The sequence below is a fragment of the Ammospiza caudacuta genome, chromosome 1, assembly GCF_027887145.1.
Source record: "Ammospiza caudacuta isolate bAmmCau1 chromosome 1, bAmmCau1.pri, whole genome shotgun sequence".
NCBI lineage: Eukaryota > Metazoa > Chordata > Aves > Passeriformes > Passerellidae > Ammospiza > Ammospiza caudacuta.
This window is the reverse complement of record NC_080593.1, coordinates 30,648,968-30,670,382: the sequence shown is the minus strand read 5'-3', so window position 1 is coordinate 30,670,382 and position 21,415 is coordinate 30,648,968. Positions and strand designations below refer to the sequence as shown.

The following is a 21,415-nucleotide window of genomic DNA, read 5'->3' as shown; positions in this document are numbered from 1 at the left end:
GTCAAAGGAAACAGACTGGCAGCCTTATTTCACTACACGACTTGTTGATGACTTTGGCACTCATCTTCGAGTTTTCAGAAAAGCTCAGCAAAGGATAGCAGAGAAAGGCAATCAGATGAAAGGTAATCCGAAGTATTTTTTTATTTGAGTCTAAGTAGGCTGGTATGTGTGAAATATAGTTAGCTTTATTTTATAATTTAAGCTCTCTCTCAAGTTTCTAGTCTTGACAAAAACATGCTTTTTAAATTTTCTTTTGCATAGATCAAGCTGAGGAACTTGTAGATACATTCTTTGAGGTTGAAGTTGAAATGGAAAAAGAAGTCTGTCGTGATCTAGTCTGCACTTCTCCCAAAGATGAAGAAGGTCTCTCAATATTATCTTCTGAGTAAATCTTTTAGTATGGGAAACTAAATTAAAATACTAACAATTGTGTTCACAATATGAAATGCATTAAAATCTTGGCATATGACTTTCAAAGTGTGGTGATCTACCATACATGTATATTTCCTCTGATTTGTACATATTAATGCGATAACTAAAATGAAGCATGTACCTATGTAAGTCTTCCTCCTTTCACTGGAAAAATTTTAAGATAAAAATATTTTTTCTTGGGAGGGAGGGGATGATTTTGCAGATTCTTACTGCTTTTTGGTAGATGTGCCTTCCATATCTCTATTTTGTAGTCTTCCTGCAAAAAGCACTTTATTTTTAGGGAAAGTGTTGAAGAAGAGGAAAAAAACCAGAGGAAGTAAAGAAAACCATTAAGTAAGGAAAATGCATTTGAGTTAGGTTGTTGGGGTTCTTTTTAGTCTTGCAATTTGGCTTTTGTTGTCTTGGGTTTGAGGTAGATCTTTTTCATCAGTGCTGCTTATATTCCATCTCAAAGGTGTTACTGTAATGCTTGGAATGTAAGAGATACATGATTGTATGTTTGAACTCAGAATTAAGGATTTATCTATGGCATTTGGTGATATCAGGTAAGATGTGAAGTAACATAATGTAAAATTGTGCTGAAGGGTTTTTGTTTTCCTTCTCTAGGATTCCTAAGGGATCTGTGTGAGGTTTTACTGTATATATTGCTACCTCCTGGAGACTTCCAGAATAAGATCATGCGATACTTTGTCAGGGTAAGTACAGACTCTAAAAGCCATTCCAATTCTTTGGTTTAATGTCATAAAAAAAATTCAACTGCTGGTCTTATTTTCTAAAATTGATCTAATTTAATATTAGGGTATTTAAAAGCAGTAGAGTCTTGATAAGTATTTAATAGCAGAGAACAGTTTGTCTGAGATGTTTTTGAAGGTGATTTTAGCTCCATCATGACAAAAGCATGAGAAAGTGGATGTTGTTTATTTTGAGGTTGTTTTTTCTTGAGGAGGCTTTTCTTGTTATTTCTTGCAGTTGCAAATTACATTTGTAGTGTTAATTGGAGGAAAATATAGTAGTGCCTATTAAATGTTTTCTGTAATTACACTTTTGTGTTTTAAGCTCTACTCAGTGGTGTTTAAATTGTTACAGTTATACTAGCTTTATGAATAAATGTATAAAATGATGATATAAAAATCCTTTGTTTTTTAGGAAATCCTCTCCCGAGGAATTCTTCTTCCATTAATAAACCAGCTCAGTGATCCTGATTATATTAATCAGTATGTCATATGGATGGTAAGACACAAAATTATTTAAATAATTTCTATTTCCAGAACGTTTTCATATAAAGCTTTAATTGTATTCCCTATAATCATGATGGATAGGTGTCTGGTATAAACATTACCAATGGATATGTTGGCAGAGATAATGAACTTAGGGCTACTATATTTAATTTTATACATACATACACATGAAGTCTATATAGCTGAACTCTTCATTTTGATTGTTCAGCAAAAGTTGCCTGACTGAGGACTAATGTATCACAAAATGTAAAGTTCAATCCTCTGACTGTTCTGCTTGGCTGTTTGGGAAGCATGGCAGTACCCATGGAGGTGTTTTCCCGTGACTGTTTACAGTTTGGCCTTTCAAGCTTAAGATGCCTCAAGAATGAAAACTAAGAAAAATTTATTTTCTGCTAAGGAATTTCAGGGCAGTTATTCTAGAACTGTTTGTGTTAACCCTAAATAATTCAATGGAATGGGCAGAAACAATTTTTTAATCTTGATAACTCTCTAATGCACTTGTGAGAAAAGCCCCCAAACTTTTTGAAGTAGTAGTGTATAGTAAAGCTAACATAAATAGAATATTTGTGCTTTAATTAACAATCTTGATTCTTTGCAAAGCAAGTTAAAACTTATTCTTATACATTATTATCCTGCAAAGTTCATGGATCAAGTTTAAATTTTTTCCCCCCAAGTTCTCTCTTTTTATTCATATATTTTAGTCTTATAGTGTACATTCAAGTTCTATGAAAACACCCTTGCATTTCAAAGTTCTTCTTATGTATGGAATTATGGAATGGCTTTAAGGGTATATGTACAGTGTTTCCTTCACTCCAGCCTCCTTCATTTCATGTAAAAGTTTGCACACATTCTATAGGAACCTAGCTTTAGTAAGGAAAAAATAGTGCTCATCTGGACCAGAATTTTCAATTTTCAATTCCCCTTTCCTCCTACGTGTGTTCTTTATTTGTAACTTGGCCTCGTTCTTTATTTACTGCACACTGCCCCCGGCTGTGTCCAGAGATAGGATTCTGAGCTTTTTATAAAGCTTGCTGTTATGATAGTGATGTCCCAAATAACTAATTTTCAAAATTGCTTTCTGAGATGAAGAAGCAAATGTGCTGGGCAAAAGATAAGGAAAAAGTTTAATACAAGTCATGTGAAATGGAGATTGTTGCAGAAATTAAAGTCAGAAGTAGAGATGACTGAAATAAATCCTGGCTCCTTTTGGAACCTTGGACATAAAGTCACACTTGAATGAAAAGATCAGTTTATGGAAAAGAGAAGTTCAATTCCAGGTGCACCACAGTCCAATACTAGTTCTGTTGCAATAAAATACAAAGATTCAATACAAAATCAGAAGTTAATTCAAACTTCTCTCTTCACAAATTTACAAAATGTTTTAAGTTCAAGCCCTGCTTGTACGATTACTTTTAAAAGCAGATTTTTAGGGAGATTTTCCCATTTACTTTGATCAATGATATGCAGTCTTCATTCTTTCTGCTTCGTGCAGCTCATGTCAATGCACTTCTTCAGTACAGACCAAGTATTACATTTCCATATCAAAGTGAGCATTTATAAGAGATGTGGGTGAAGTGACTTTTTAAGCTTCATCTGGTTGAGTTCTAATGCTGTTTTTACCCTCAGCACCTGTGTGCGCATGTTGTAAAGCTGCCAACCTTTCCTTGATCTCCATGCTGCATTCACAGCACAGTTTCCAGTGGTCTTGGCACCACAGCAGGCTTCTTTCACTTGCACAAATTCCTTTGAGTCCCTAGAGCAGGTTCATTCTATGCCAATACAGGTTCATTCTATGCCAATACTGGTAAAATTGTATGTATTTAAATAGCTTAATAGTATTTGCCAGGGTATCTGAATTAGGGCTCCAGAGGGGAGTCGTGTCGATTTGTTTTTCCCTCAGTAGGTTATGATTACATGGTAGAATGTTTTAATTCCTTTTGTAATTCTATATCTTAAGAAGCCATACTCTGGGGGCATGTGTACTTGCAGGGGATCTTGGTAAAGCTGAACCCTTTCAGTGGGTTCACCATTTTCTGCCTACTTAGCTAAGAAGATAATAGCAGAAGATGGTGGATTGGATTTTGGAGATCTTCATTAAGGAGGTTGATGGACTTCCCACGTGTCTGTGTTGTACTTCCTGAAAACAGAAAGTGATGGTGTGAAATAGTTTTTGACTATGCATGCTTTTTCTGTTTTAGTCCATGTAAAATTCCAGTACCAAAAGGAAAATTTAGAAGTATCAAAGAACTTTCAAAATGTCACTTTGCAGTGCTGTATGAAACTAATTCATTTGAAGAAGAATCATGTCTTGTACTTATAGCTGTTTTGTGTTACTTACACTGTAAAACTTTGTGTTTCAGATTCGTGATTCCAACTGTAACTATGAGGCCTTTATGAATATTATTAAATTAAGTGATAATATAGGCGAGTTGGAAGCTGTGAAAGATAAAGCAAGTGAAGAATTGCAATATCTTCGATCTCTAGATACAGCAGGAGATGGTTAGTGCTGCATTGTTTTGCAAAATATGAAGGGCATTTAGAAGCATAATCTCTGTAGAATATTGCGACAATTAAAAAATAAAAGCTCTGATGCAACACAGTACAAAGTATTTTATTAAAAAAAAATGCATAAAAAGTGATAAAACTGGAGTTTTCATTTTCATAATTGTTTTACTGGTTGGTGTGTGTTTAATGCCTTTTTGTAAGGACAGAGAATTTGGTTAGCTAAGTGTGTTTCTGTTAAATCAAAACTGCCTGACTGGTGGTTCTGAATTTCAGTAATATTTAAAGTATTAATGGTAGTCAGTTAACCATTAATCTTAAAAAGGGAAAAGAAAGATATTTCTTGTTCACTTTCATTAGCAAGTTATTTAAACTGAAAAAAAAAAACAACGACCTAGACTTTATTTAGTCATCTGCATTGCTTAATTGTCTTTGTTTTTGCTTGCAGATATCAACACTATAAAAAATCAAATAAACAGTTTATTATATGTTATTAAAGTATGTGATTCAAGAATTCAGAGGTTGCAGTCAGGAAAAGTAAGTGTTTTAAATTTTTTTTAATTTCAAAAGAGTCAGGTTACAAATGACTGACGACTTGTTACTTTTGCTTGTTTTGTAATTAAGGGTTGATAGAGTTGGTATGTTTGACTTTACTTAGTTTCTTGACTCTCTTAATTTGACCTAGATGTGGTTCCAAGATAGTGTAATATTCTGCATGTATTAACTGTTAAAATAATTAAGCATTCTCTAGCTGGACCTGAAGGTATTGCTGTAATACAAGAAGTGTCTTATGGGCAGAAGAAAATGTGACAGATGAATTTAAGTTGTAGTGACCTGCAGCCCATCAGATGCTGACATTAATTCTTGTTAATTAATTTTCTGCTACTGTCACTGCTGATGAGGTATTTGGGGTTAATTTGACCTGTAGAGTATTACATGAACAGCAGTACTAAAATCCAGCTTATCATATAGCAGAACAGCTGCAGCTATTTTTGAAGGCAAAAAATTAAGAAAACATGACCTTCTAATCTAGACCTTCACTTACTAGTGATCATGAAAATAGCTAATCACTGAGCTGCTACTTTATTGTATGCAATTTTTTTTAACCTATATGCTTTGTAGTAAGTAGAAGTTTTAAAAGTTAGTTTAAAAAAGGCCTGTGAACACACTGAACTGTGTCTTACAGGAAATAGATACTGTGAAACTGGCAGCAAACTTTGGAAAACTTTGCACAGTCCCTCTGGACCATATTCTGGTAGACAATGTTGCACTACAGTTTTTTATGGGTAAGTGTTAATTTGTCTGATCTGTTTTATTTATAAAGAATATGCTAACTTACAGGACTGTGTACTTGGATTGGCTAAATGTCAGTACTAAGAATATCCATCAGTTTTCTTGGTGGCTATAATCCTTTTAATGCTGTAAATGGAAACAGTCCAGGAAGTTCCTGGAGTGCGTGTGAGGTACTTCCTGACACAGTTAGTGAGGCAGCCAGTCTAGAAAGGCACCTGTCTGAACCTGTTGTTTGCAGACAGGGTGATGTGATAATCTTGGGCATAAAATGAACACCCTCAGTCAGTTTGCAGATGACGCCTAAGTTGGGCAGGAGTGTTCATCTGCTGGAGGGCAGGAAGGCTCTCTAGTGGGAAGAATGCTGAATTTATGGTCCGAGATCATTTGTATGAGATTCAATAAAGCCAAGTGCCAAGTCCTGCACTTGTGTCAACCCCAGGCAGTGCTGCAGGCTGGCAGCAGAGTGGCTGGAAAATTGCCTGGCAGAAAAGCACCTGGGGGTGCTGGTTGACAGCAGCTGAACATGAACCAGGAGTGAGTCCAGGTGACCAAGAAGGCCAGTGGTATCCTTGTTTGGATCAGCAGTAGTCTGGCCAGCAGAATGAGGGCGGTGATTGCTCCCCTGTACTCAGCACTGGTGAGGTCACACCTCAAATCCTGACCTTCACTACAAGAAAGACATTAAGGTGCTGGAGCATGTCCAGGGAAGGGCAACGAAGCTGGGGAAGGCTCTGGAGCATAAGTCTTGTGTGAAGTGTCCCAGGAAACTGGGGTTTCTTAGGTTGGAGAAAAGGACGCTCAGGGAGGACCTTATCACTCGCTACGACTACCTGAAAGGAGGCTGTAGTGAGGAGAGGGCTGCTCTCCTCCTAGGCAGCTAGCAGCAGGGAGAGAGGAAACTGCCTCAAGATGTGTCAGGTGAGGTTTAGATTGGGTATTAGGAAATAGTTCTTCACCAAAAGGGTGAAGCATTGGCTTGACAGGCTGTCCAGGAAAGCGGCTGAGTCACCATCCCTGGAGGTATTTCAAAGACAGGTAAATGTGGTGTTTAGAAACATGGTTTAGTGATGGACTTGAAAGTATTAGATTGGCACTCTTGAACATCTTTTCCAGTATAAATGATCCCATGATTCTATGAACGTGTTTTTTTAGAAATTCAGTTTGAACTTTGTCTCCATTTGTATCATGCTGTACAAGCCTTACATTCACACGGTAAAAATGGATTCACTTTTTACATGTGCATTTGAGGATTCAGTGCTTAGTTCCTAGACTTTGCTCTCAGGTTCTTTTTTACTGATTATCACAAATATGTATATATGTATACATATACACACATACTTATCACCAATATGTATATTTATTTTTTTAATTGACTCTATATGGCAAGTATTCCAGATGAATAATCAGATTCTGGTATTCCATATGTAGTCAACATCATAGAGAATTGCTATTCCAAGATGCACAACAGTAACTAAGGTCATGTGGTGTCTGTTTTCTGTAGATTACATGCAGCAAACTGGTGGCCAAGCACATCTGTTTTTCTGGATGACAGTGGAAGGATACAGGGTTACAGCACAGCAGCAACTGGAGGTACTTCAAAGTCGGCAGAAAGATGGAAAACATCAGACTAATCAGACCAAGGGTCTATTAAGAGCAGCTGCCTTTGGAGTTTATGAGCAATATTTATCAGAAAAGGTAGGAATAACTTCATCCTGCAGCTTGTTTATTCTTTGTCCTGATACTTCTTTGATATAGTTATGGCTAAGTTAATATAAAACAGTTGTTACGTAGTACAAGTTGCTTGCATGTTGACATTTAAGCTATTGTGTGTGTATCTTCTCTCTCTCATGTCAAGCAGTAAGGAAGTCTTCCTCTTTTGTGCTCCCCCTCATTTATAAGGGCTTATATTGCCACTGACTGCCTTGTCAGATGCACTGTGCTCCTCAAAAGTTGGCTTTCTAGAATACACAAACTAGACAATGTAAAGACAGAATATAAAAGTCTCTCTACATATGCTGTCCTTTTCCTTCCTTTTATTCTGCCATCCACCCTTGCCTGCCCCCTTAAGAAGTGTTATTTAAAAAATGGAACTGTGTGTTTATCCAAACGTGGATTAAATTGGGTTATCAAATGAAGTAGCTTTCTGTGCCTCTCTACAATTTTCTGTGTAAATTGCTCAAATATCACCATTGGGTAACTTTCAATAGGCAGTAAGGATTCCTCTGTGGAAGAAACCACTTATCAGCTTGTATTGACAAAGCACCTTGTTTTGAATTTGTGTGTGCATAAAAATCACTGCTCACTCAGAAATGGGCAGTTGACAAACTGTTAGCCTTTGCTCAGATATTTCAGAACTTCATCCTATTACTTTTTTGTTGGCTTGTTCTTGATTTCTGGATCTTAATCTTTTTCATGAATAAATAAAACCTGTTTATAAGTCTGAGTAAATCTGATTTAGGTACTGCCTCACAGTGTATGTATAAATTGTTTTGGAGGCTATTCCTAGTGCTTAATAGTGAAACTTCCAGGTTTTAATACAAACTCTGAACTTAATTTTGGGGGTGGATGGGATCTGACTCCTGTCATATGTTCTAGACAGTTACAGAGATACTTGTGCAAAAGAAATATAGTTTACTTAGAGAGTTGCAGCATTGTATTGGATTTTATTTGATAAAGTAGAACTTTCTTATTTTTATGCTGCAAAAGTTGATTTAGATCTCTATGACAGGCATCTCCAAGAGTTAATATTGATGACAACTTAGTAGCAAAACTTGCAGAAACACTGAACCATGAGGATCCAACACCCGAAATCTTTGATGACATTCAGAGAAAGGTATACTCTATTCGTCCTTTATTTCATAAGACCTGTAAATGCTATAGAGTATAAAACATAACTCTAGATCCTAGAAAAAAAGTAAAATATCTAAACTCTAAAACCTGTGTAACCATTTTTCTGTCCTATGAAAATCATGCTCTTTTAAAATTATCAACTTTTGCTTTTCCATTCATTAGCCCATGGTTTTCAAAGCAGTTGACAGAAGGGGTAGGTGTCCTTCCTGTGTAAATCTAAGTATGAAACACAGTTTAGATTTTTCATGTTTTTATTTGTGTTAATGCACCAATTTAAGAAATATGTCATGACTAGACTAAGACATACAGTTTTTGTTCAGTTTTACTTCTATTTTTCAACGATGAATGTAATGGTCCCATCTTAAATCCTATAGCTGTTCTCAGAAATTATTTTGACTTGTCTTTTTCTGCAAACTTGCACCGTGAAGCACTCAGAAGTAACAAGTATTGAAGAAAAAAACAGTATATTTACTACCTGTAGACTTTTATTATTCAAGTCTAGTATATGTATTTTAAAAGGAAAAGTGAATGATTAATATTCTGGCAATAACTTACATACCCAGTCTGAAATGTTTTTATTTTAGATTGTTACTTTGATATTCTCATTCATGCTACAAATTAGTGATATGAGCTGTTGAATTTAGAATCACACTATCATACATGGGACTTTCCTTTAAGACTAGTTAAAGCACCTTGGGAAATCTGGGCCTTTCTTGGGAATTCTGCTGAAGAGCATAAATTTCCCATATGTTACAAAATAAACGAACTTCCTCAAACCTGGATGGATTGAGTTTTTTTCTATTCTTACTAGATGAAAGTACTTGAACAGTGGTCCATGAAAAAAAAAAAAATTAAAATATTCTGCAATTGACATGAGTATCCAAACATTATGAATTAATTCCTACTATGTATAGATACTTGTGTATATGCTGTGAAGGTAAATTGTTTAAGGTGGTGTGCTTAAATCTTTGTGAGGTGTGGCTATATCGTATTGGCTAAACTAGAAATGGTCAGAAGGGTCACATATGGTGTCTTCCCTCCTTCTTTCCCTCTTCTCACCTCTTGCCCTAAGTGTTTGCAGGTCTACATTTATAGTTTATCCACAAGGAGGTACTGAGATAACTTTTTATAAAATGGATAAAGACCAAATAGGTTTATACTGCAATTGGAAGGGCTCAGAGCAGAGGACAGAAGCGTTTGCATCTATTGTGCCACTTCCCTTCCTAGATGTGCATGTCTGATTAGTTAGTTATTTTCTGATAACCTTTCCATTAAGAGTAAGTCAGAGACACATATGCACAGGTACTTCTTGTTCAAGTAGAATTTATGAAAACTAGTCTGATTAATTAAAAAATGCAGTAAGTATTTCTGAAGTTGGCACTTTTGTTTCAATAAGGTGTATGAGTTGATGCTGCGAGATGAGAGGTTCTACCCTTCGTTCAAGCAGAACGTGTTGTATGTGCGTATGTTAGCTGAGCTGGACATGCTGAAGGATCCCAGTTTCAGAGGATCAGATGATGGTGAAGGAGGTGAGCTCTGTATCTCTAAGGGGTATTTCCTGGGACCATTCTTTTCTCTGTTTTAAAATGAAAATAAAAAAAATTATCCACACTGTTTTTAGGAAGTTAAATACTTCTGTGGTGTCTTAAATTTATTTTCCTCCTCATGCTTTTGTGTGTAAACTCACATAGGGATTTCACTGCAGTAAGTTTATTAATCTTACATAAATTCTTGTCAGATCTTGGTAACTAGTTTGTCACTAAAAAAATATGCAGTTCTTCCATTCTACTTTTTTCATGAAAATATTTAAAACTCTTCGATATATTGGGTTCTTTTAATACATAACTATACTCCTCTCTGAAAATAGAAATTGAAAGTACATAGGAAATGTGGCTTTTTAAAGCAAATAAAATCATTGTTCTTGTTAACTGAAGTACAAATCCAGTGGAAATTGTTTTCGCTGTTTAACTAGTTCCTTAACTCCTTCAGGAGTACTGTGTGGGGATATAAATTTAAAAAAATGTTGAAGTATTGATGTAGAATCTTTATAAACTTACATTTCTTTAAGTGTCTTTGCTGGAAATTTGAAACACTTGCATGTTGCAGCATTTTGCCCAGTGCCACAGTTCTCTTTCATTTTCCATAATGTTTTGTGGATGCATTTTTATTTATGTGCGGCCCTACAATGGGGGAAAATCTTCTAACCTGGTTTTTCCTTTCATTTTCCTCCCTGCTCCCAGAATCTTTTAATGGCTCTCCTACTAGCAGCATAAATCTGGTAAGTGCTTGTATTTTTTTTTGTCCTCAACAGTAGAGAAAGTGTGATAAAGTAGTTGAACATGTTCATTACAGGTTTCACTTCACTGCAGTTGAATTTCTAAAAAAGTTTTTGAATCAAATTGAAACACACAAATTATTAATTACTCTGTAAGATAAAACTTCTCCTTTTTCTGTGTTTATTGACATTTTGCATTGTTTCTCACAGAAACAGTTAACTTATGGAAAGCATAATTTCTTACTCCTACTTGCTTTTCATAAATAGATAGAAATTTGGAGTTACATAATAATAGGTGAAAACAAATCCTTTGAAACAGAAATCTCCAGGGATTAAATTAAAATAGATTGTAAAGTGAGGCATTTAATTATATTTTTGTTGGTTGATATTTTTTTCATTAGGACTGGATTTGGAAACATTTAAGTATCTGGAATTTATTTCAGCCATGATTCTTTGTTTTTTTTATCTGTCCAATTTCAAGTTCAATTTTATTTTTTTTATTCTTGACCTGTGTCAGTTTGTCAAGACCTTTTCTTTGTTAAATTAGTGTACCTAAACCAAAAATGCAAATATATTTATTTAAAAAGGAGAAATCATGTGAAGTTTGGTATATATCCTCCCCATGTTTCTGCAGACAGTGTGTAGCTGAGGCACAAGGTACATAAAATTCAGTTTGGCATATGAGAGTATGTTTCCAAACCTTTTAGTTTCATGAAGGTTTACGTAGAGATTTACAGTCTGCATGCAATTTCCTGGATTATGTGATGCCTGGGCCCTTCTAGTTTGTTCTTGGAAGGTGCTGCAGCTCCTTAGCAGCTCCATTGCATTGGTAAGGTCATGCTTGCATCAAAAAGAATGAGTGTTTTCTAAAGAAATACACATACCATTAATGTCTGTGTGTTTTGTTGTTTATGGGTTTGGGTTTTTGTAGGTTTTGGATGTTTTTTTAATTTAAATTGGGATTTTCTTTCCTGTTATTTCCTATTGTTGGCATTTTGAAATGTAAAGAAAAGGGGAGATATTTAGCTGATACAATTAATGCAAACTCCTGGTAGATGCAGAAGAAAAACTTAATTTAGCCATATTTTTTCACAAGAGCCTTTTAACTGACTGATTTCTTTAAATTATGTTTCAAATGTCTTTTAAGTACTCTTTCTACCAATGTTGTGACATACCAGAGTTATGTTTTATGAATTAGGATTTGTCATTGTGGTGGCTTATCTGGGTAGTGGTTATCTCCTGCTTCATTTCAAGTGACTTTCCAAGCTAAGTCAGAAAGTCCTAAAGTCTTTACCAAGCACTGTTGCAGTGCAAATAGGTATTTGCATGGGATTCTTCAAAGACTTGATTTTTGTTTTTGTTGTGACAAAGGTATTTATAGAATACTACATTTATTATAAAGAGTTAGGAACATTCTAGGAGAAATACATAAGTAAATTTCTCTTTATGCAGAACTACTTTTGCTTTTCTGTAGTCCGTATTGTTCAGGGTGTTCAGTGCTTTTACAGGTGTTTGGATACTGGTAGATTAGTTTTTGCTGGCTGAATTCCATGTCAAGAGTAAATTTCTGTACACATAGTTTAGCTCCCTTGTGTTAGTCTGTTACATAAGAAAAATAGACCTTGGAAAGGTTACTTCAAAGGTCAGGGAATTTCTGTTCTTGCAGCTAATGACAATGTATTAAATAAGATTTGGTTGTGGAATTTTTATGTTTTTAATTAACTTGTGTTCCTGTGAATGTATCTAATGGTAGAGATATTAGCTCATATTAAATGTCTGTCTGTTGTGTTATCTGTTCAGGTTTCAACCTTTTAATTTACTTGTATTAATAGTTGCTGTATAGTGCCTTGCCACAGTAGTTGAGTGTTTCCTAAAGTTACTATTATAAAATATATTGTCTGCAATTCCAACTTACACTGTAAGAATTTGGAAGAGGGGCTCAAAACTGTTTTGAAGAAAAGTTGTTTTACAAAAATATCATAATTGCTGCCTTTTGTTTTGATACATTAATCTACTACATTAAAACAGTGGGTCACATTTTGGGAGTATAAAATTATTGTAAATATGTATAGACTCTTGCAGATTTCCTCTGAAGGATCCCTAATGGGAACTTTGCATTGAGTAAATAGAAGGATTTACACAGGTGTTCCAAGACCTTGAAGGGCAGCAGAAGTGGCTGGGTTGAACTTTTGGCAGTCATTAGCATATGTTAGCTTGAACCCCACTCAGTAATCACAAAGAAATCTGAACTTGAGTGACAGTGAAGGGAAGCAGGAAAACAAGAAATAATTATGCCTTTAACAATACAACAGTACCTTAATGCCAGTATTTTGTAGCAAACAAAATATTAGAGTTGACAGTTACTTGTCTTCTCTTATAACATCACATCACTTCCATCTTATTGATAATCAAATCCTAGAGCTTTCAGAATATCAAGCATTTTATCCAGGCTTCCACAAATGTCTTCTGTTAGCCAGTCTCAGGTGATACTCTGCTCCTGAATTGAACACTGCAGTGTAGAGCAGCACACCTGACAGGGTCGTGGCTGTCCAAGGCACTTGCTCAAGAATGGACCAAGTCACAGTGTTGTGTCCAGCAATGACTAAAAGCAAGCATAAAGATTAAAGGAGCAGCCCACTTATGGTGATACTTAACCAGAATAACTCTCCAGCATCCAGTAACTTATAGATTCTTGAGGTAAAGATGATGTCTGCTGTCAAAATATTTTTGCATAAATTCATCTGTTCTACCATTCGACAGACATAAACTTCTAGCACTATAGCATGTTGTGGCAAAACAGATTTCCCCAGAAGGGTTTTTCTTTCTTCTGCCTTTTCTCAGTCTGGGACCTTGGTACTACAAGTCTACAAGCATATTGTTCAGGAGACTCCCTACTGCAACACATGTTATTCAGCCACTCAACACATGTTATTCAGCCACTTTTAAGCTGCCTTTTATTCAGTGTCTAGACTTTATAACAGAAAAACTACCTTCAGTAGTAGACATTTAGGCAGAGACTGATTGAGGTCATTGAGGCAGACAAGAGCCATTCCTTGAAGAGAACTAGAGGGGGAAAGGAGTATTATGTTGGGATATTGTGGAGTTGATAAAGATTCAGATGAAGAAGGGGCAAGAGCAGTCTTTAAATAGTGAAGTCCAGCCTGTCTTTTGATTGTAATCTTGTATATTGTTTTATGTTTAAGGAAACAGAGATTTGGAAACTGAATTGATGTAGGTAGAGGTTTTAATTTGATATGGGCATGGCACTGCTAACCAATAAGTCCTATTGTAGGTAACTTTTCATGATAAGTCACTATTAAACTGGCTTGATTAAATTATAAAAGATAGCAAGTAGCTATATTCATTCTGAATATGTTTCTTTGGAGAATTTTACAATTATGGGGTAAAAGACATAAAGTAACTGGGATCCGAGGGTCTACGAAGGCTACTTCGGTGGCTCCAACTCTTTTTTTTTTTTTTTTTTAATCTGTTAATTTAAGATTACAATGCATAGTGGCCAACCTCTATTTCTGTCAGTTGCATAAGCAAGTCTTTCAGCAGTCTTGAAGAACTTTATTATGTTAAATCTTAGTAATCAGATGTATTAATTTTAAAAACAAAGCCTTCTCTAAAAGACCCATTAGGCTTCTTTTGATCCCAGTAATTATTAAATATTCAGACAGAGCATTAACCAGTTGAGGATGTACCTGTTCATTTTTTATGACAGAAAATATTCCTGAAAAGAATGTTGGCTGGCTTTTTTTTTTTACATACAGCAGAAAAACTTTCACTTTCTACTGCTGTGTAACGTTTGTGTGGGGCATAAAGATATTTGAAAGAAAGCAGAATGCTATGAAGGTAAAAGCCAGAAGACCTGTTACACAACATCTGCATCTCCCCAGTTGTTTGGGAGATTTTCTGGTTTTGTTTTGGTTTTTTTGTTCTGGTTTTGTTTTTTCCCCAATGCTCAGTAAAAGACCATACTTCCATTAGGATTGAGATCAAACTGAAGTGGCAAATATGTTTGATCAAATATGAGTGGTCACAAAACTATGTGTGAAAATGATAGGGGAAATGAAATGCTCTATACTGTGCAAAAGAATGGCTTTGGTAACCAAGTAGTACAAACATCTGAGTTGTTACAGTGCACTAAACTTTTAGTATAGTGAACTGAAAGTTTGAAAATTAAATAGATAAATCAAAACACATCTCGAATACGATGTATTTCTGATCTTATTCTTTTTTTCACATTTTTTCTTCCTACATTATCTGCCCACCCTGCAGTCCTTAGATGACCTTTCAAATGTCCCCACTGATGAGACTGTTCAGCTCCATGCATACATCTCAGATACTGGTAAGTGAATCTGTTAGGATGTGTGCTGACTTTTTTTGCCACCCTTTGTTTTGAGTTTTGTAATATTACAGGCCCTTGAAATCCTGATTGTCTCATTTTTTGGCCTCATAAAACATTTGAATTAATATTTTCCATTAAGTCTTTTTTGGAAATCTTTCTAGTATTTGTTCTGTAGGTCACAGACTATATATCTGTACTTAAAAAGTGATTTAATTTTATTTCATATGGTATTATTATTATTATTACTACTTTTATCTCTGGAGAATCATTCATTAAACTTGCTATTGAATAGGATTTATTTTAGCAATTTCTTAAAGAAATTCTGAAAGACATCTCTCTTTCTAGTCAAAGAATTATAATTCTTGACTGTTTCATTCTCTTAGTATAATATTTTTCCCTTATTCTTTGTGCTTCCTTACTGACTTAGCTTAGTTTCAGGAAGCAACTTCTGTTGTTATTGTGGTGGCATTTTTGGTTATCTTTTAAAAAACTTTGCCTAGAAAGAAATTATTTTTCTTTATTACATGAGAGTAAATAACAAAAAAATCTCATCTGTTATTTGCAAATTCTCTGTTTAAATGAGATTACATTGGGCAATTAAATTGTGATTTTCAGATATTTTTTGGTCGATTTTACTATGCAATATGCTCTTAAATCTCTGCATTTATGTAGTGGACACATGCTGTCAGCAAGCATTCAGCTACTTTAGTTTTTAATTAAACCTATTCCAACTCAGTGTGAGGGCAGTATGCAATCGAAGTGTAATGGTAGTCAGTCCTCAGGGAAAGCGGAAAATGAGTTGAAAGTTGAGAACCAAATACTGCTTTTTAATTAAAATGGCATGTGGTACTTTTTTCTGAATTAAACTTAGAAGTTTCATCATTCTAACCTAAGAAAAAAAGGTATACTTAGAACCACATAAATTGTAACATTTATAATCTTGAGGGCAGCATGTATTGATAACTGCCGGTCTGACTTTGAATACATAATGCTCCAGTTGTAGCAGGAGATCTGTACAGGTTTGTATTGCAAGATGATATTAAATTGCATCTGTGAGCAGGTCCTTTTCCTCACCCAGTTACTGGCCTTGCCTGTGTGTGAGGGTTATATACAGACAGGATTATCTCTGTGTGTTTCAGGCTTCACACTGTCTTGGGTTGCAAAATAAATACCAATTAAGTGGCTGTGACATAAGGGGCAGCAGGACAACTTCTTTCTTTTTCTGCCTGAAGTGGTTCTGAAGGTGCTACTTGGCAGTGCCCCTGGGATGTGGTCTGGTGGCTGCAGGGCCAAGTGGTCAATGTGCATGTAGAGGACAGGGCTTGTGCAGAGTCTGTGGTGCTGGGGGTTCCTGGCTCTGCTCTCTGGGCAGTCTTTTGGCTCCATGCTGATTGCTGCTCATTCCCCTAGGGATTCAGCACTCAACATGCTTCTTTTAGAGGCTGGATGGCAAAGACAAGATGCTCTGTGCCCACTCTTCACCTTGCTAGTGTGTAATTTTTGCATTGGCAGCAGCTGCCACTATCCTACAGGTGCTCTCTGGGTGCTTAGAGAAAAGTATTGTACTTCAGAGAAATCAAGACTGAAAGTACTACAGAGGATGGAATGAATGGTTTCTCAGAAGGATTGTATTTTATGCAGTGTGGGTGCATAGAAAAGTTCAGAGGCCTTGATTAAAAAATGTTTTCATTTAGCCACTGGAAAACTGTACATACTGGGTATTGGCTCAATAATTGGAAATTTAAATTTATGCATGCCAATTTAAATGGTATGCAGTGTAAACAGTAGTGGTTCTAGGTTATTCTCTAAATGAAATGGAAGGTTTTGCAACACTGTACTGGGAAAATTTCTGTGAGGGAGGAATGTCCTAGAAAACTTTAATACTTAATGGAGATCAAAAAGATGTTTGCTTCTATTTCAGAGAGCTATATGTGTTCTTTTTATTTATGAATTGACTTTTCCATACCGTGTGTGTGTGCGCACAGAGAGAATGCATTACATATATACGTACACACATCTGTATATATAATTGACTAAAATAGCATGGGGAGTGTTTTTTATCCTAGAGTTAATAACTGAGTTAATAACAAACTCCTGATGCCAATAACAAAACTGAAGGCTTGCAGCTTGCAATCATTGTCTTGTATTTATAGGCTTTTCTGATGGGCAGACTCTTGCAATGTGATTAGACTACTTTGCAGACTGGAATTTCTTCTGGTTTCACAGTTGTCTTTCACTCTCATCTTGAGTTCTTTAAGTTAAAATATCTTTTATTAAAGTTCTATTTACTATTTAAAAGTTGAAAATTTTTCTTTTTATGTTTTGCATGTCATTGAAACCTGCCTAGCTTTAAAGCTGCTTAATCTCTATTTAAGTTTACATAGTAAGTTTTGGAGGGTGCTGTCCAATGTTTAAGTTAAAGGGATAGTTTAATCTTCTGCTTGCATGTCCATTTTTGTCTTTTAAGTCTGTCATTCCAGACATTTTTTCACTTCACATTTGTGTCCTTTCGTCTTCCTTCTTTCTGTTTGTTCCCTTTTTATTTTTGTTTTTAAAACTGCTAGTCTATGCTGACTCTGACCCATATGCTGTGGCAGGAGTGTGCAATGACCACGGCAAGACGTACGCCCTGTACGCCATCACCGTCCACCGGCGAAACGCAAACAGCGAGGAGATGTGGAAGACATACCGGCGCTACAGCGACTTCCACGACTTCCACATGAGGATCACTGAGCAGGTAAGCCATCTCATGAAAACCTTTACAGGTGCACTTTTCTGTAGTTTTGTAATTGGTGACTGTATGATTGCTCTTTGAAAACGAAATGGAACTTAAAAAGTCTCCCCCTCTTCCCACACGGCCTAATTTTACTTTAAATCTTCATATGGAAGTGCTGTTGGTCTCCAAGAGAGTTAGTTGTATTTGTCAGACATTAAGAAATAAAAGCTGAGGTTGGGAAATAGGTATTTAGGTTTTAGGTGAATGTTAAGAATTGGTGGGGTTGCAAAAGGAAGAGCTGGTAGCACTTCACTATACTACTAGCAATCTGCCTTTTACTGCTGTACTTGTATTCTCAGACTCTTAACCCTCCTAAAATGAAAGAAGGAAGAAATAGAGAGTTGTAATTCACCAGCTGGTACAAAGTAGAACCTACTGACATGAAAAAAGGATGAAAACATGATGCTTTTAAACGGAGGCTGAAGTGCTTTTAAACCAAGCCTTTGGAGAAGTCAGATTTGACTGCATAACCTTTGAACTAGTCAGAAGTGTCAGATTATATCCCTTTACTCTGTTAGTAATTGAGAGTCATAGAAAACAAATTCTGTGCAGGTAAGTTAGCATTTTAAAGTTACAGCAGTAATAAAAATTGAAAAGGCTTTATTAAAAAAGCAAAGGTTTAATACTTGGATTAATTAGAAATGAAGTCTGACTTTCCTTCGAATTTCTGATAGTCTTAGTGTGCTGTCAATAAATTTGAAATACCAATTTTTGTACTCCTTCAGATTGATTTTCTTAAATTAATTCAGTGTTTTGAAGACTTCTGGATCTTAGAGTGAATGAACATTCTGCTGATACAGGACAATCATTTAAAACTAACATAATTTCAAATGAATAGAAATAAATAGCAAAAGCCAAGTTGTTCAAAATATGAAAGCTCAACATTTCTGGTTGCTATGTCTGATTGAATTTACAGAGATAGAAATGTTAATGATAGAAATGTTAGAGCACTAAGATTGCAAAAAGTAAACAGATTTCTGTGATTCACTGTGGTATCTCAGATGTTCCCAACAGTTTTGCTTAGTCTTGACAAGAAAATAGACATTCTTATTGTCTTGCGTGCTTGTCTAAAACATTCTTATTGACATGTTAAGGGTAAAAGTTAGAATCATTGATTTCAAATTAGTAAGAAGATCAGGAACTTTTTTTCAGAGAAAATAGATAGTTGATATAAAATGAAATTGAAGTTAGCAGTTCAAAGTATCTAAGGGTTTTTCTTAGAGCACTGAATAGATTCACACCAGTTCCTTTAGTGAGTCTTGTAGTAAATACCATTTGAAGTAGATACCTGTGTTTAAAATAGAGGCTGTCAGTTGCTTATATTGCTTCTGGTTAGATCTAAGAGTCCAAATGAAAACTAGACCATCTTCTGTTCAGTTATTTTCCCATATGACCTACTTGCAAGGGAATGGGATTTCTAAAGTTGTAGAGTGCTATTCTTTGGTGCTTCCTGCAGACTATAAATTTTATATGAGCTTTGTGGCCTTCCAAAGTTTAATGATGCAAGAAGAGATCTTGCAAGGACTGAATGGAATCCATATCTTTAAATCTGTAATGTTGTGGTGTTTTCTAAAGAGGAAAAGGATGCAACCTGTTTCCAGATTGTTTCTTAAAGCCTAGAATACTGTATGTTTCTCTCTTTACCACCTTAAGGGTATTATTTATAGGAAGTCTGCATTCTGTATGGAGATAGTCCTGGTTCTTCAAATTTTATTCTTGTAATTTTTTAATTTTTTTGTGCATTTTACCAAATATATTCAGCCTCATTACATGTTAGGGCCTTTTCTTTCCCTTCTTCTTCCCTCAGACTGCCATTCTTCCTGCAAAACTAGATCAGGATGCATGTCAACCATGTAGTGTCAAAGATTACAGTGGCAATCACTGTCATTATCTGGAGAAAAGGCGCAGGTCATGACATAGAGAGCAAGTTGTGATAACCTGTGTGTAAACTGGGTGCTGCTATCTCTCCAAGGAGAAAAGCTTAATTATTTACTTGATAGGCTTGATCTGGATAGGAAAGGAGGGAGATTTTAGAAAGATTTACATGTTCTCTTGAAAATCTTTACTTTTTATGTAGTCTTATAGTCGTAGTAACTTCATTCCAAATAATAATAATGGTAAATTTTGGGCCTAAGCCTTTTGCACACTCTATTGGTTTGTATTTCAAAAGTGTACTTCAAAAGAGAGTTTCACAAAAAATTAAATTTTACCCTTGATAGTCTCATGGGAATTTTCATGCATTTTTTATTGACAGCATACCTCTCTCTTTGACTTCTCCAAGAATTCTCAGTTCCAGGCATGATGCAGAATTCTTTTTGTCAGGTGTTAGATGATATATAAGAGTAGGTGAATAGAATGTCCTTACATGAAGACTTGAAACTCTTGAAAACAGAAAAAAAAAGAACTTCTCTTTTTTTCTAGTTTGAAAACCTTGCAAATATACTAAAACTTCCTGGCAAAAAAACATTTAACAATATGGACAGAGAGTTTTTGGAAAAGAGGAAAAAAGACTTAAATGCTTATTTGCAGGTAAGCTGTTACTGGAGTTTTTCTAGCTCTGTGCTTGGAATGATTTTTTCAGAGGTGGCTTGTCTCTGTGTTTTTTTCTTTTGTAAAAAAAAATGTTGTGTTGTAGTTGGTACACAAAACTAAATAATATACTATAAGAACTTGATACTCTCTCATAAGTTTGCATTTTCTTTGGTGTTTTGGTTTATTCTCAGCCAGTTCCGTCACAGCTTTTCTGAGCTGATGAGGTTCTAGATATTTTGGTTTCGAGCTTTATGCCAATGACCTTCTCCTGATGACATGTTTATGATGACTTTTTCTTGTGCTGCTGTGTAAGGATTTCAGTGGCACCCACTCCAGGGGTGTAGCAAATCACACAGTTGCTCTGTTCAGATAAGGCCTGTATCAGCCCAAACTAATTCAGCTGTCTTCCTTCATAGGGACTTTCTGGTCATGTAGCACTAAAATTTGTTGGCCAAGTCAATGAACATGTTAACACTAAATAAATGAAGATGAGTAAAACACTGTAAAATAACTGTTTGATGATATTTTTCTGTGAGTTGCTATAATTACCATAGTGGTTAAAATTATGGTAATTATTAAGAAGCCCATTGTTTCCATCTTGAGACTACTTTAATGTTGGAATAAAATTTAGGAATGAAAAAATATATTGCTACATGTGATGTCTTTGATTGTCTCTTGTTCGTTAGGTATTAAAATAACTTTTAAAAATTATTTCAGCTCTTGTTAAATCCTGAAATGATGAAAGCTTCTCCAGCTTTAGCCCATTATGTGTATGACTTCCTGGAGAATAAAGCCTACAGCAAAGGGAAGGGAGATTTTGCACGGAAGGTAAGAACGTTTTGTACAGTCAAGGAAACTTTAGAGCATTAATTCATGCAGTGATTGCATTAAATAGACACATTGAACTGATATTAAAGAAATATACAGCACTTTGAAAATCTTGCAAATGATGCTTGTTTTAAAACTTTCAGTGGCAAAGTATCTAAGGACATACAGAACCAAAAAATTACCATTTTTATAATAGGTAAATCTGTTTGTATGACAATAAAATAAACTTTTGAAATTGGACACAGTAAATTGCACTGAGACTTCTCTACTAGTCTAAAAGTGTGTTTGTTGCAAGTTGCTTTCTATCAAACATCTGTGATTTTTTTTTTTATGGT

General features: G+C 35.3%; 1 protein-coding gene across 4 annotated transcripts in view; it reads left to right on the top strand.

Annotated features, from left to right (window-relative positions):
• SNX13 (sorting nexin 13) overlaps positions 1-21,415 on the top strand; it is a 62,981-nt gene that overhangs the window by 32,148 nt on the left and 9,418 nt on the right. For 3 of the 4 annotated variants that reach the window (XR_009274743.1, XM_058804571.1, XM_058804581.1), the window contains exons 6-20: positions 1-122; positions 262-363; positions 1,039-1,127; positions 1,579-1,662; positions 4,031-4,169; positions 4,621-4,709; positions 5,359-5,458; positions 6,967-7,160; positions 8,194-8,298; positions 9,712-9,844; positions 10,556-10,593; positions 14,875-14,944; positions 17,509-17,681; positions 20,142-20,249; positions 20,970-21,080. Coding sequence is in view for 3 of the 4 variants with exons in the window: in XM_058804571.1 (XP_058660554.1) it covers positions 1-122; positions 262-363; positions 1,039-1,127; positions 1,579-1,662; positions 4,031-4,169; positions 4,621-4,709; positions 5,359-5,458; positions 6,967-7,160; positions 8,194-8,298; positions 9,712-9,844; positions 10,556-10,593; positions 14,875-14,944; positions 17,509-17,681; positions 20,142-20,249; positions 20,970-21,080 (1,657 nt within the window). In the remaining variant the exon portion in view is untranslated. The remainder of the gene's footprint in view (positions 123-261; positions 364-1,038; positions 1,128-1,578; positions 1,663-4,030; positions 4,170-4,620; positions 4,710-5,358; positions 5,459-6,966; positions 7,161-8,193; positions 8,299-9,711; positions 9,845-10,555; positions 10,594-14,874; positions 14,945-17,508; positions 17,682-20,141; positions 20,250-20,969; positions 21,081-21,415) is intronic. The other variant, XM_058804590.1, reaches the window with a different exon arrangement.